General features: G+C 42.5%; 1 protein-coding gene and 1 long non-coding RNA gene across 2 annotated transcripts; both read left to right on the forward strand.

The window, feature by feature from the left end:
- Positions 1 to 282: 282 nt before the first annotated feature.
- LOC130386326 (uncharacterized) lies at positions 283 to 3,305 on the forward strand. Its single transcript, XR_008896108.1, has 3 exons — positions 283 to 475; positions 1,551 to 1,622; positions 2,563 to 3,305. It is a non-coding gene; the product is annotated as an uncharacterized LOC130386326 (long non-coding RNA).
- A 2,436-nt stretch (positions 3,306 to 5,741) lies between these two features.
- Positions 5,742 to 9,617, forward strand: LOC130386325 (piggyBac transposable element-derived protein 1-like). Its single transcript, XM_056595171.1, has 2 exons — positions 5,742 to 5,938; positions 6,031 to 9,617. Exon 2 carries the CDS (start codon positions 6,189 to 6,191, stop codon positions 7,110 to 7,112), a length of 924 nt encoding a protein of 307 aa, XP_056451146.1. The 5' UTR covers positions 5,742 to 5,938; positions 6,031 to 6,188; the 3' UTR covers positions 7,113 to 9,617.
- The last annotated feature ends 4,745 nt before the right edge of the window (positions 9,618 to 14,362 follow it).

Genomic DNA, 14,362 nt, shown 5'->3' on the forward strand with positions numbered 1-14,362 from the left:
CTACACCACATTTTGTGCACATTTCACAGCCAGCCGCTCTGACATGGTTAGCTGCCTTCCTTGTGTTGGCTTGCTAATCATATGAGCGGGATATAAATGCCTCATTTCATTTAATTTAATTTCATTTCAATGTAAAATCTAAATCTTAAATTTATATCTAAATGTTAAATCTAAATGTTAAATCTTAATCTAAATGTTAAATGTTAACTCTAAATGTGTCCCCAAGTTTAAAGCTAAATATTTAGAAAATATTCAAATCCCCAAGGAAACCACGCCCGCTGCAGTGGCTTCAAATCGCGCGGAGAACCCCTTCAAACCCTGCCTCTATAATGTTAGGCGCGGCAAAGATCGCACGACAAAGGCAAGCAGGCATGTCCAGTTCTCTGGGAGTCCTACACATCGAACGGGTGGTTATTGCAGCTGTACGGACTGCACTCCAGGGTGTAGCTCCCCGGTCCAGTCCACAACAGCCATGGTAAGTTAAGTTGTTTTAATTTGAGTTCTTTATGCATACTGGACGAGGGGGTTAGCCACTGTTAGCTAACCCAGCCAGTTAGCTGTGTGACACATGCTAGCTGAAGTTTTGTTATCCACTCCACTGTGAGGACATTCTGTAGCCTAGTTTACTTAGTGGTTACCAGTGACAAAACCGACCACTAACCCTGCGTTCACACCAAAAGATGCAAAAAGATGCCGCGCAGCACGATCCCATTCAAAGTGAATGTAGAGACGCGTTGCGGGTTTGCTGCCGGACCACTTCCTGCCGAGAAAATCGGCAGCAAAATTTGATTTGCGGCGCGGCAAGATTTGATTTGCAGCGCTGCCGGGCATGGGCGTGCTGCGCTGCAGGCGCGTTCACGTATTTTGCGGCGCGACAAATGCTGCTCGAGTTGAAATATTTCAACTTTTCGGCAGCAAACGCGTGATGACAGCCAATCAGCGTTCAACAGCGTTGCCAAAGCTGTGCTTTGCGTCCCCTTCAACGCTGCATCCATATATGCATGACATGCCGAGCAGGCGATTTGTTACGATTGGCCATTGGTAACAGTAGGTAACATGTTTACGTGGGTGAATAATTTAACTGTTTTGCACCACTTTACTATCTCTCTTGTAAACCAATCCTTGCAGACATTTGGAAATAAACATGTCCTCTGCCGTTGTCCCATGTCGATTGTGACAACATTGGGCAATGTCGCCGTGTCATGTTTTTGCTGGTTTTGTTTGGGGGGGGGGGGGGTGGGTGTGTGTGTGTGTGTGTGTGTGTGTGTGTGTGTGTGTGTGTGTGTGTGTGTGTGTGTGTGTGTGTGTGTGTGTGTGTGTGTGTGTGTGTGTGTGTGTGTGTGTGTGTCACTGAGCTGAGCCAAATGCCTGGCCAGGGGAGGAGAAACTTTTGCAGCCGCAAAACTTTGGCGACAACGCGTTCGGGCAGCAAATGCATCTTTTGGTGTGAACGCAGGGTTACTCTATGAAGCCTGTGCTGTGGTTAACATGTGTATATTAACGTACTTTGCCGCTATATCTGACATCTAAAATGCGGGCTCTTGTTTCAGGTTTCAACACCAGCGGTGCCCAGTGCCTCAGGCACTTCCAACTTTGCCACCACCGTCACATCACTGAGATCAGTAAGTCGTGATATAATAGCTGGATAACGTTTATGTTACCCTGAGAAGAATAAAACTATTGATATAAAATAACTGGTTAATATTGAAGTTCAACATTGGTAATTTGAGGTGTGCAAGCTGACGGGCTAACTGGCTTACATTAACTAGTGGAGTACTGTGCACGGATTTATAAAGAGTTGGAGTGAGGGTGTGGCGGGGCGGACAGATGTGTGTCAATCGGTGTAGAGCTGGGTTAGCAGTATACACTGTGAATGTAGCTGTTCATGTTACTGTGATCCACATATTGCGATGAAAATAAATTACGCATACCGTTGAGCAAAGCAGAGTTCCTGAACGTTATGTGATACATTGCGCTGATTGTAGTGACATGAATGAGTTGCAATTTACTTAAAGGGGCCCTATTATGCCCTTTTTTACTGTTCATTATTTAATTTGTTTGACCTCATAGAATTGATTTACAACAATAAAGGGTTGTCTAGCACATTATTTTTTCTCATACTTTATGAGTATTACAACCCCTATCTGAAACACCCTGTTGCTTAGAATTTTGAGGCATTTAGAATCTTGGTGCTGACAGGGTGCTGACGTCTCTTCAGGCACTCTGTCACTCTGTCTATGGCTTCAGTGCTACCTTACCAATTTGAGCCTGAGTCGGACCCCGAAAGCGATAATGGAGCTGACGACCCTAATGACGAGCGCGATTTTAGTCGTAGAATGGACCAGGACATTTCACAGTGTTAAGTTTTTGTTTATGATATTATACACACACGCGATTTATCATGTATTTAGCGTAGCTTTTCAGACTTAGCTTGCGGCTAGTAGACTACTCGTACTCTTCAAGGGTCCGTAACAACCTTTTTATGTCCCGACATGGCATATTGTTGACTACTTTTGTCCATCAAAATACACCGTTATAACTTATAACATCTCTACTACCTAGGTGCAACTGTGGGAATTGTGCCACTATGCCCAACGAAGTGAAGAACGTCTGCTGTAGAGTAATCCCAAAGGTAAAACTGATGAGCTTTAGGCTAAGCTAGTTTGTTGAGAACGATGTCATGTCATCTATCTATCATCTTCGGAGGATATATATATATATATATCCTCAGAAGAGGAGTAGCCTACCACTATCATCACAAAACCTAATAATTAACTTCTAGTAAACTATATTGCATGTTTAGATCATCTCTACCATATAGCAACAGTAATACCAGTCCACTTGTAATGGAAAACGAGCAATCTCATCATTCTCACCTGTTTGCTGTAGTTCCAGCCAACTGTACCATGTTTGTTATGTGAATTCATTAGTGATACATTTTTTTGTAAATACCAATCCTACTCGAATAGATGTTGCTTCAGCAATACCAGTTACGAGAAATCTCACCTGTTCCAACCCGGTATCACGCGATTTCGTGCTCTTGGGCACAAACTTTAATCTATTGAAGCGTGTTCCAGAGCACGATAGTCCGACTTTTTGCGTGCTACACAGAACGAAATGTAAACCAATGCATTCTGAATGGGAGTGTTCTCAGACAATTGACGTGCTCCACAAAACGGTACGAGAGAGAAAGAGAGAGAGGGAGGGACAGAGAGAGAGAGAGCGAGAGAGAGGCTTCAGAAAGGGTGTTCTCAGATAGTACAGTGCACCCTAGTTATGTTTATGCCAAAACCACAAATGCTATATATATATATATATATATATATATATATATATATATTGCCTAATTATATATATTGCCTATATATATATATATATAGGCTATATATATAATTAGGCTATAATTATATTATTTAGCGTGTAATGAGACAATCTATAGCCAAATTGTCGAAGATGCCCGAGAATCTCCGGGGATATCAGCATGGGAAATCGGCGCATCAGACCCATGAACCTATAAAGAAAGACGTCATCTTAAGCGGGAGAGAACGTTTGCGGTGCTGGTTTGTGTCACGTAAGTACAGGGCTCTCATGTCTCATGCATTCGGCGTGAGACACACGCAATTCAACCCATGCACACGCTCGAACCTGGTCTCACGAAAATACGTGACACTGTCACGTTATTTAATCTATTGAAACGTGATCAGGGAAACGTAGGCCTATTTTCTAAATTTTGTATTTCTGTTGGAAGTAGGCTATTTGTCGTGTCAGCATGACTTCCAAACTAAGGTTCTGTCCGGGAGCGTTCTCCCTAATGTCCCTTATGGAGCTCCGTACAGATCATTCATTGTTGAAAATTGTCTGTGATAACTAACAAATGACAGCTTTTGGCCACCCGTTTCTACTTAAAATTGTCTGTGATAACTAACAATATGACAGCTTTTGGCAACCCGTTTCTACTTTCACCTTTGATACTGAGAAATTGTGACAATACACGGATACATTAAATGCAGGTGCGCTGCTCTGTAGGCAAACCGCGAAGGAAAAATTGTAGCTGCTTCATCTGTTCTTTTTAGAATTGTATGTCTTGATGTTTATTTTATCTAGCCATCTATTCTCTTGTTTTTGGCTATGTGAATGAACGTCCGCGTCGATGCCTCGATCGCAAGTCCAGTGTCGCGAGCGGACGTTGCCATGACATCTAGAAATCATACCCTATTTAATGGGTTGTAGTGAGTGTAACATAATTCACCTACAGTATTTTCTTATGTGTTGTTCTTTCAATTGTGTTAGGCATGTCGTTTACTGTCTTGGTGGTTCAGGGATCGCTGTCCCTTTAAGGATTACGAGCGTCTCATGACGTCTGAGCCCATGCGGGATTTGTTTACTTTCAGCACGTTTTGATTTCCTGTTTCTCTCTTAGGCCTACTAAATGTCGTGGAAATATCAATCATAACTATAAATATACAATCATATACAAATTATATTAACCTTGTTTATATAATTATTACATAATTATTATGCAAATTAGAAGAATCTGTATACATTCTCCCTGTAACTTAAAACACATCCCTTCCTCTCTTTTAACTAAGACCCTGTGTCCATTACAATGGACGTCACATGACGGGGGCTTTTTTTTTTAAACTTTTTGCAACGTTTAACACCACTTGAACCCTTAAGTCCATATAAGTGGACGTTTAACAACCAATCAAACGGCAGTATAGCTTTGCTTGTTGACGAATGAAAAAAATTCACCACATGGAAGAGAGGCATGGCAGGGCTTCACCCCACACGTCGAAGTAAGGACCATTTTCAACAGTTATATTCATATTTATAGATATTTTATAGAAGATTTCATAGTTTTGATACAATATTGAAAGATGGAATGTATAAATAGAAGTGTAATATCATATGTTTCAGTGTTAGTTTTTACACAGGATTTGTTCAAATATCGCTGTCCATTAGAATGGACATTGGGTCAGAAACCATGTTATTGAACTCAATTTACCAGTATTGATGAATGACCTTATTACTATAAAAACAGTACATCAGAATAAGACAATGAGTTGATAATCAGTTGAAAATATTCCATATGCAGAATATACAGCCCTTGAAGTCCTTGAACTGATCGACAATGGAAATATCTCTGATATTGACATTTTTGGAAGCGATGAGGAAGATGGAGATGCTAATAGATTTCCAAGAGTTGGTGAGTGTAGAAAGTCAATGAATATCATATTAAAAAATAGTCATGTTTTAGTATAAACATCACATAATATCACATATAAGATTTTAAATATATAAATACAAATGTTTAGGGCCCTTACATACTCAGGAACAGTATGGTGATGTTTTGCTAATGATTTCAGGGGAAGACAGGGATGAGGCAGAGGTACCATTGGTAGGGGAAGAAGTTGAGATTGAGGCAGTGGAAGGTCAGGATGAGGACGACAGAGAGAATTATGAGCTTGAGGAGGCAGATATAAACCTGTTACTTGAGGATGGCCCTTTTGCAAACATCACAAAGAAGAGTGATATTGAGTGGCGTCGCACCCCCTTTACCCCAGTAAACACGACATGGGAAAGTCCTGCTCCTGCTCCTGAACCCCCTGAGCCACTAACACCATATGGCTACTTCAAGCAGTATGTTCCCAGTGAGATGTTCCAGCTGATGACAACAATGACTAACATCTATGCAGAACAAAATGCCGTCAGGGGGTATAAACATGCATCAATTTCTGAGATTGAAGCCCTTGTTGGTCTACATTTGGCAACTGGGGCATTGGGTTTGCCAAGAGTGCGAATGTACTGGTCTTCCAGTATCAATATCGGCCTTTTCCGGGATACTGTGTCTCGTAACCGATTTTTCCAGCTTCACTCCAACCTGCATGTGGTGAACAATAATGAGAGGCCTTCTGAAAACACTGATGTGTTCTACAAGGTCAGACCACTCTATGATTCCATAAGGAAACGCTGTCTAGAGCTGCAAATGGAAGAACAACTCGCAATTGATGAGCAGATTGTGCCTTTCAGGGGGAAACTTTCTGTGCTTCAGTATATCAAAGGGAAGCCAGAACCATGGGGAGTCAAGATATATTTCCTCTGCGGCAAAAGTGGCCTTGCTTATGACTTCCTCATCTATCAAGGTGCCACAACAGAGCTCTCTGAGCAGAGCAAGAAGGTTTTAGGACATGGAGCAGGTGTGCCAGAGATTCCAGAATCCTAACCACAAGCTCTTTTTTGACAACTTCTTCACTACATACAATGTCCTTGAAGTGCTGGCTGAAAAGAAAATCCATGCGGCTGGCACAGCTAGGGTTGTCCGCTTTGCAAAGCCTCCACTGAAGAGTGACAAGGAAATGTCAAAAAAAGAGCGAGGGAACCATGATGTAGTGAGGAGTAGGGATGGAAAGGTGGTTCTAGTGAAGTGGTTTGATAACCGCTCTGTTGTGCTGGCCTCCAACTTTTTTGGTGTAGGAGATGAAGATGAAGTTGCTAGGTGGCAGAAGAAAGATGGGCAGTTTGTTAAGGTCAAGCGTCCAGAGATGGTGAAGAAATACAATAAGGCCATGGGAGGGGTGGACAAGCTTGATCAACTCATCAGCCTTTACAGGATTACCATCCGGTCCCGCAAATGGTCACTGCGCATGATTACTCATGCCTTTGATGTTGCTGTAGTGAATAGCTGGCTTGAGTATCGCAGAGACAAAGAACGTCAGGGCACTCAGCCACCGCTAGTCATGGATCTCCTTGACTTCAAATTGAATGTGGCAGAAGCTCTTGTGCGTTTGGGGAAGCCCCACGCATTGAGAAAACGAGGGAGGCCGAGCAGTTCCAACACACCCAGTCCATGTACGAGTCCACCTCACCATGATGAGCCCCCAAAAAAGAAGGGAGCCATGGAAAAACGGCCCCTTCAAGAGGTGCAGACCGACATGCTGGACCACATGCCAAATTATGATGCAAAAAAAGAAGCAACAAGGTGCAAATTGCCAGGCTGTTCAGGAAAATGCATGTCTACTGTGACAAGTGTCAGGTACACTTCTGTTTTGTGTCACAGAGAAATTGCTTCAAATATGCCCACAGAAAATGAGACTAAAATGACAGAAATGTGAGACCCTCAAGTTATTTTTGTTGGTAAATTGTAACCAAAAAAAAAAAAAAAAAAGCTATGATGTTATATTTTAGAAATTGTTTGGACCTTACAAAAAAACATCATTTGAAACATCAAGTTCATGTTCCATGTAATGTCAATGTTATATAAGACAAAAAATAGGTATGATGTTGTCATATGATGTTGATATTTTAACAACTGTTTGGACCCGATGTCCATTGAAATGGACAAAAAAAATAACAATTAAAGAGTTATGATAAAAAAAAAAAAAAATTGATTCTCATTTCTGGTTGCATTAAGGATGGGAAAAAGTCATTATTATATTTTTCACAACCTTGGAACATAATTGGGGTCTGAAGGGGTTAAGAAGTGAGCTGAATAGTTGTTTTAGTGCTAATCGCCTCCAAAGGTCTGGGTCAGATACTAATCGCATGTGTTTATCTATTTTCCAAATTCCGGATCCGGTCAGAGGCTCAGAATGGCAAGATAGTCATTTAAAAAAAAAGTCTGATCTCATATTGGGATCCTGCCGACAACGCCATTTGATGAAGAGAAAGTTCTCTCACGGACACGTCAGACAAGGAAATATTTGATTTAATCTTAAAGGCCCACTATGCAACTTTTATAATTAATTACTTTTATAATTAATTACATTAATTATGCTGGTTGAGAGTTATTCTGATGGTTCTGCAACCATTTCTGGGTCGTTTGGTGGGTGTGTCATTGCCCCATGTCACCTCTCCAAGGAAAAACCGCATATGCAACTTGCTCTGTTCGGACCGACACAATCCGGATGTGACGCAACGGAAGTATCCAATCGCGCCTCGAAAATGTATTCAGATTGTAGTTTCGAAAATGCTTTACGGCACAGACACACACCCAAACATGGCACCGGCTAGATATAAACAGCCAGTTGCGAGGCAATTGTTGCATTCATCATGGATCAATCATCATGGATTAATATAACAGGCTAAGAGTCATTGCAATGGTTCTATTATACATTTGTGTTCGATTGTTCGTTGTTTCGACTCCCCCTTGCGCATCTTGGCGGAGAAAAGGAATATGTTTCTGCCGGCGACCCGCCGCCCACTCTCGTGGGAGTCTCGGCTCTCGCAAAGTAACGAATTGCTTTACAGCACAGACCCCCAAACACGGAACCGGCTCGATATAAACACAACTAACTAAGGGATTGTTACATTCATCATAGATCAGCCGACTAAAAAGAGAAAGAGAAACCCAATGTCGGAGGAACAGAAGAAGAGAAAAGGGAGACTGACCGACAGAGAGGCCAGACACGAGTAAACGTTGGGCAAGCTTTTCAGGAATAGCGTGAACTGAAAGAAAAAGAAGACTGCAAATCAGACACTGACTTGGTCGTGTTGCTTTTGAAATTGAAAGTACCATTGGGTGAACTTTGTCTTCGTGGTATTCTTGATGTTGATAGTCTCTGTACAAATGTGTTTGCCCAACGATTTTGTTGTGAGCCATGTAAAAATTGTTTGCTCGACCGTTTTGTTGTGAGCCCTGTACGTTTCTAGCTTGCTTGGTTGCAACCATATAAACACCTTTGTTTCCATGGGTGTTTTGCTCGTTCGTCTGTCTCGTCCCCCAGATACAGACTGAATCCCCGAATCCAGGTTCTTGTTTATTTAGATTATTATGTTGGTCAACACTCTTACACTGATTGTTCTGTTCAACCTAAGATAAAACAATCATAATCTAGGATATAAATTCTCCCCGTCAACTATAAAAAAGGATGGATTTATGTTTATTGCAATACAAATACACCATTTTAAAAATGTATAACCTTGCCTACACTTTATGAACATCTACTTCGGACATGGCTCCACGCATTCGCCGGCTACTTTGAAAAAAAATGCACATGGCTCGCGTAGAAGTGCATGGGGAAGGGTCGTCAACAAGTTGTTACGACAGTGTTGTAAAATATCTACTACGAAGCTGTAGGGGGCGCTGTGTAGAGAAATGTGCGTGCCAAAACCAAGAAAACAGCGAAGAAATGCCCGAAGTTGCATAGTGGGCCTTTAAGGCATGATCATGGGAAAAGTACTGGCAGCAAAGTTTACCAAGGATACAATCAGCGAGACAATAGGTGAACAAGATTCTTATAGGCAAACGTTTTCATTCTGGGTAGGGAGTGGGAGTGACCTAAGGCCAAGTCAATTTGTAATACAATGGGTGGATATTGGGGATGTCTGCAGGTTTGTAAGACATGGCTGTAAACAGTTTACACAGCAAAGAGGTGAGTCGATTGGCCTGGTCTCGATACCAGACTGACTGGTTCCAGTGGGAACTCAAATACGAATTAACTCATTAACTCTCTTTTAACTAAGTTAAAAGAGAGGAAGGGATGTGTTTTAAGTTACAGGGAGAATGTATACAGTTCCTTCTAATGTAATAATTATATAAACAAGGTTAATATAATTTGTATGTGATTGTATATTTATAGTTATGATTGATATTTCCACGACAACTTTTCATACACAAGGCAGACTCAAAGTGCTTCACATATAAACATTATCATACAATAAAATAAAATAATAGATAAGTAAAAGAAAACATATGCAAAGAAATGGGTAAATAAAGGATTTACACGTTTCTCTCGTCCGTGCTGTTGTTAGGATATTTCCGATCTGTTTGTTGTTGTCTTTTGTAATGACAGATGCTTTTGAAAACAGCCGGACTTGCTCCGGTGACGGTAGTTAGCCTAGCCACCTAAACAGGTCTGTTTAGGTGGCTATAGAGCTATAGTCTATTGCTGTGTTCCAATATCCATACTATCCGCAGTCATTAGTTTGAGTACGTAGTGCGTTGCAATTGAGATCAGGGCGAAAGGAAGTGTAGTGAAAGGACCCGGATGGTATACTCAAAACGGTCAAACCACGGAGTGTGGATTGATGTACACTTTTCGTGCTCTACGACAGCCATCTTAGCTACTTATGGTGCGTTCGAGTATTCTCTGCGAACCGACTCGGATCTCGGATCTGATGCCACGCCCACACTTCAAGCGTTTTATTATTTCGCTCGTTGGAGGAAAACATGGACGCCACCCGGAAAGCTGTTGTCGCGGTAGCATTGGCAGAGGACCAGGCGATCCAATATAAGTAGGCTATAGGCCATAGTCAAGTCAAGTCAAGTCAAGTTTATTTATTGAGCACATTTAAAACAACAGTAGTTGACCAAAGTGCTGTACACAAATACAATATATTTGTGTATATAGGCAGAGATACGGACGCAGTAAGGTATTGCAGTAATACGAGTGATTGAAATTACCATTTAAACCACCAAAGTGGTCCAAGCACAATGAAAACAGTTCATACTTCAAGTCACAATGGGCGCAGCCATCTTGAATTCTGTCTCGGAATTTCGCTCGGTCACCACTGACACCGGGATCCCACCGGACGCGTACGTGCCGCGGAACGGCTGCGTCCTCTGCCCTGCGTCCATTCCTACCGGGCGCGTAACGGCAGCGTAGCGTTGCCTTGCGAGCCAGCCGTATTCACGCGAGATCACGAGATCACGCGATAATCCTAAACCTAATGTACTCACCTTCCACTCCCAAAACTATTGCAATTAAATGCCACGCTTTGTCCTTTCTGACATTTTCCTTATAAAAAGGATGATTTGGTACATAAATGACTTCATGTTGCTGAACTTCGACAATGAGTCTCTCGTCGTCCATGTTGCCGACCCTCTGAGACCCACCGGTCATGACGTAATAATGTTGATGTGAAGCTACATGAGCTGAGTTTACAACCCGGTATCACGCAATTGCGTGCTCCTGCGCACGAACGTTAATCTATTGAAGCGTGTTCCCGAGCACGATAGTCCGACTTTTTGCGTGTTACACAAAACGAAATGTAAACCAATGCATTCTGAATGGGAGTGTTCTAAGACAATTAACGTGCTCCACAAAACGGTACGAGAGAGAGAGAAAGAGAGAGCGGGAGGGACAGAGAGAGAGAGAGAGCGAGAGAGAGGCTTCAGAAAGGGTGTGCGCAGATAGTACAGTGCACCCTAGTTATGTTTATGCCAAAACCTATATATATAATTAGGCTGTGGAAATTGCAATAAGTTAAGAACACAACTTCGCACGTTGAGCACACAGCCGTGTGACTCGTTTATTTTGTAAAAAAGAAAACTGGAAAACAAAGCGTGCTGAAGGTAAACAAATCCAGCATGGTCTGTGACGTCATGAGACGCACGTAATCCTTAGGGACCGCGATCCCTGAACCACCAAGAACGTAAATGACATGCAGTAAACAACAACACAATTGAAAGAACAACACATAACGAAATACTGTAGGTGAATTATGTTACGGTCACTACAAGGCTATAATTATATTATTTAGCGTGTAATGAGACAATCTATAGCCAAATTGTCGAAGATGCCCGAGAATCTTCGGGGATATCAGCATGGGAAATCGGCGAATCAGACCCATGAAGGGGGGGGGGGGAGACATGTTAGTTGAAGGGGGGGGGGGGGGGGGGGAGGACACGTTTGTTGAGGGGGGGGGAGACACGTTTGTAGGGGGGGGGCACGCTCGACAACGAGAGTTGGTTTTTATTGAACGCTCGACAACGAGAGTTGGTTTTTATTGAACGAGACTTCAACACGGAACAGCTGCACGAAACGATGGTCACGTCACTCTCGGTGACGGTGTCGACAATAATGAACACACGAACAATGTTAATAGAACAACACACAACCACATAACATCCCGAACCCATTAACCCCACTTAATCCTTAATCCTTAATCCTGTGGTGGAAAAACAGTTTTTGAGATAGGAAGTTCCTACCGCCCTGAAATTTTAATACCTTATTCTAGGGCCTAACTGGGACCTCCGCACCGAAACTTGGCCCGGTCGGACCCCGAGGGCAGGAAGGGGGGGCCCTTCCTGCCCGAGACTTGGCCCGGTCAGACCCCGAGGGCAGGCCCCCCCTTCCTGCCCTCGGGGTCCGACCGGGCCAAGTTTCGGTGCGGAGGTCCCAGTTAGGCCCTAGAATAAGGTATTAAAATTTCAGGGCGGTAGGACCTTCCTATCTCAAAAACTGTTTTTCCACCACATTCTGAACCATTAGGTCTTGCAGGCTACACTTCTGAGGGGCTTTGTCCAAATGACACTCCATTTGGGAAAACTTTTTTTCTCTAAGGGCTAGAACTCCAAATCTCGGATATGTCGTACACGGGGCCCCGGGAAATGTGTGTAAACATTTTAGCATCCCTAGCTATCTCGAAAAGGTCGGCAAAGGGGCGTGACCTCCAACAGTACAGTAAATGTACATAAGACAGAGGTTAGTTTCTAGTCCCCATTTTTTGTGGGATTGAGGTGTACATTTGTGGCTAAAGGTGTGTAGACACAGCTGGCCTGTGGCCACGTTTTTGAAGTCGGGGGTCAAAAGGTCAAAAGGAGCCGGCACCATGCCGCTTATGAGATAACAAAAAGTTAATGTGTGTTTCTCTCATAACTTTTTGTCATTATTAAAGAGAGGCCTGATTCTCAGATATGCATGTTGGATGGCTAGGGTGTTGGTCTGGGAAGAACTTCAGGCCAAAATCTTGCAAGCGAGCCGCTGGGTGCAGATGCAACGAGATGGAGCACTTGCTGAGCCTGGACTTTCATCATCTTCGCTCTGTGAATGTAAAGGATGTTTGGTCGGATGTTACGACGAAGAATCATAATGTGAATGGGAATATTCTATAAATCTCTTGATATAATCTTTCGTCTCAACACTTCTGCTGCAGCCACTTAAAGTCTCACTCCGAGAACCTTAAAATATGAATCAATCCATTAGAAGTATGAAAATATCTTCCCGGTGGTGCAACAGAGCAAACAAGGTGTCCTTTGACATCTACGTTTCGAGACGATTGCAACAGTGCCACACATGATCATATTTGAATATGTTTCGGGGTAGTAATTAGCTGTCGATTTTGGAGGCCGTTATCAATAATGACCAGCTATAGATTTGCTTCCCGATGGAGATTTTTGACAAATTACATGTTAATTAGCATCTACACGTTAAGATGAGTCCAATGAGATCAAGCTCGGCCTCTTGCTACACCGAGATCATGTCCTAGACCTAGGTGTACCATGTAAAGCACATGTTACCATTAGCTAGAGTGTCGTTCTCCAATTTAGACAGCTAATTACTACCATTAAACATGTTCGAATATGCTCATGTGTGGCACCGTTGCAATCTCCTGGAAGCGTAGATGTTGAAGGACACCTTGTTCGTCCTCTTACGCCACCGGGACGATATTTACATGCTTCTGATTGACTAATGAATTGATTCAGCTATTCCCCCAGAAGTCTGGGGTCAAAAGGTCAAAAGGAGACGGCACCACGCCGGGGTGGATCCAGATCTCGGGCAACAGCGCAGGGTTGCCAGGTCCTGCAAAAAACGTGCCCCCCACATACCGTTCAAAATCCACCCAAAATGTCCTAGAAGCATCCCAAATAAAAAATGATATTATTGGCCATTTTGCCCAACGTTTTGAAAGTAATAATATTTGAGGGAATATTTTTTTGTCGTTGTTTTAGCAGCGAAATGCACCGTGTGCGTGTGTGTGTGTGTGTGTGTGTGTGTCTGTGTCTGTGTCTGTGTGTCTGTGCGTGCGTGTGTGTGCTTGTGTGTGTGTGTCTGTGCGTGTGCGTGCGTGTGTGTGTGTGTATAACACGCTACTTTATGTTGAAATGCAACGTAATCCAGTGTTCACGAAAAGTACACTGTCAACGTATGCTTTTGGCGACTGGGTTGGCTCTCAGATATACGTGTTTCTAACAAGATGATATCATTAAAAGTTACATAAAGTAACAGTTTAATAACACAAACGCAGGAAGCACGTGAGCTGCTAGTTTAGCGAAAGCAACCTGACGTCGTTGAAACATGCGAGCGAGCCGATCAAATCCTAATAACTATAAAACTAAAGATCAGACACAATCACTGACTGAAGATTATGCAAGTAAAAAGTATATTTCTCGCTAGAAATGTTATTAGAAACACGTTTAACGGTGAATCGGTCCTAAAATATTGCATTTCCCATTCAGATAATAAAGATTAATAAAGATCATACACATTCACTGACTGAAGATTATGTAAGGAAAATGTACATTTCTCGCTAGAAAAGTCATTAGAAACGCGTTTAATGGTGTATCTGTCCTAAAATATTGCATTTCCCATTCAGATAATAAAGATTAATAAAGATCATACACATTCACTGACTGAAGATT

This window comes from Gadus chalcogrammus, chromosome 7 (assembly GCF_026213295.1).
Source record: "Gadus chalcogrammus isolate NIFS_2021 chromosome 7, NIFS_Gcha_1.0, whole genome shotgun sequence".
Taxonomy (NCBI): domain Eukaryota; kingdom Metazoa; phylum Chordata; class Actinopteri; order Gadiformes; family Gadidae; genus Gadus; species Gadus chalcogrammus.

What these genes read in the sequence shown, in the direction of transcription:
- LOC130386325 (XM_056595171.1), top strand. Translation starts at nt 6,189, where the DNA reads ATGGAGCAGGTGTGCCAGAGATTCCAGAATCCTAACCACAAGCTCTTT.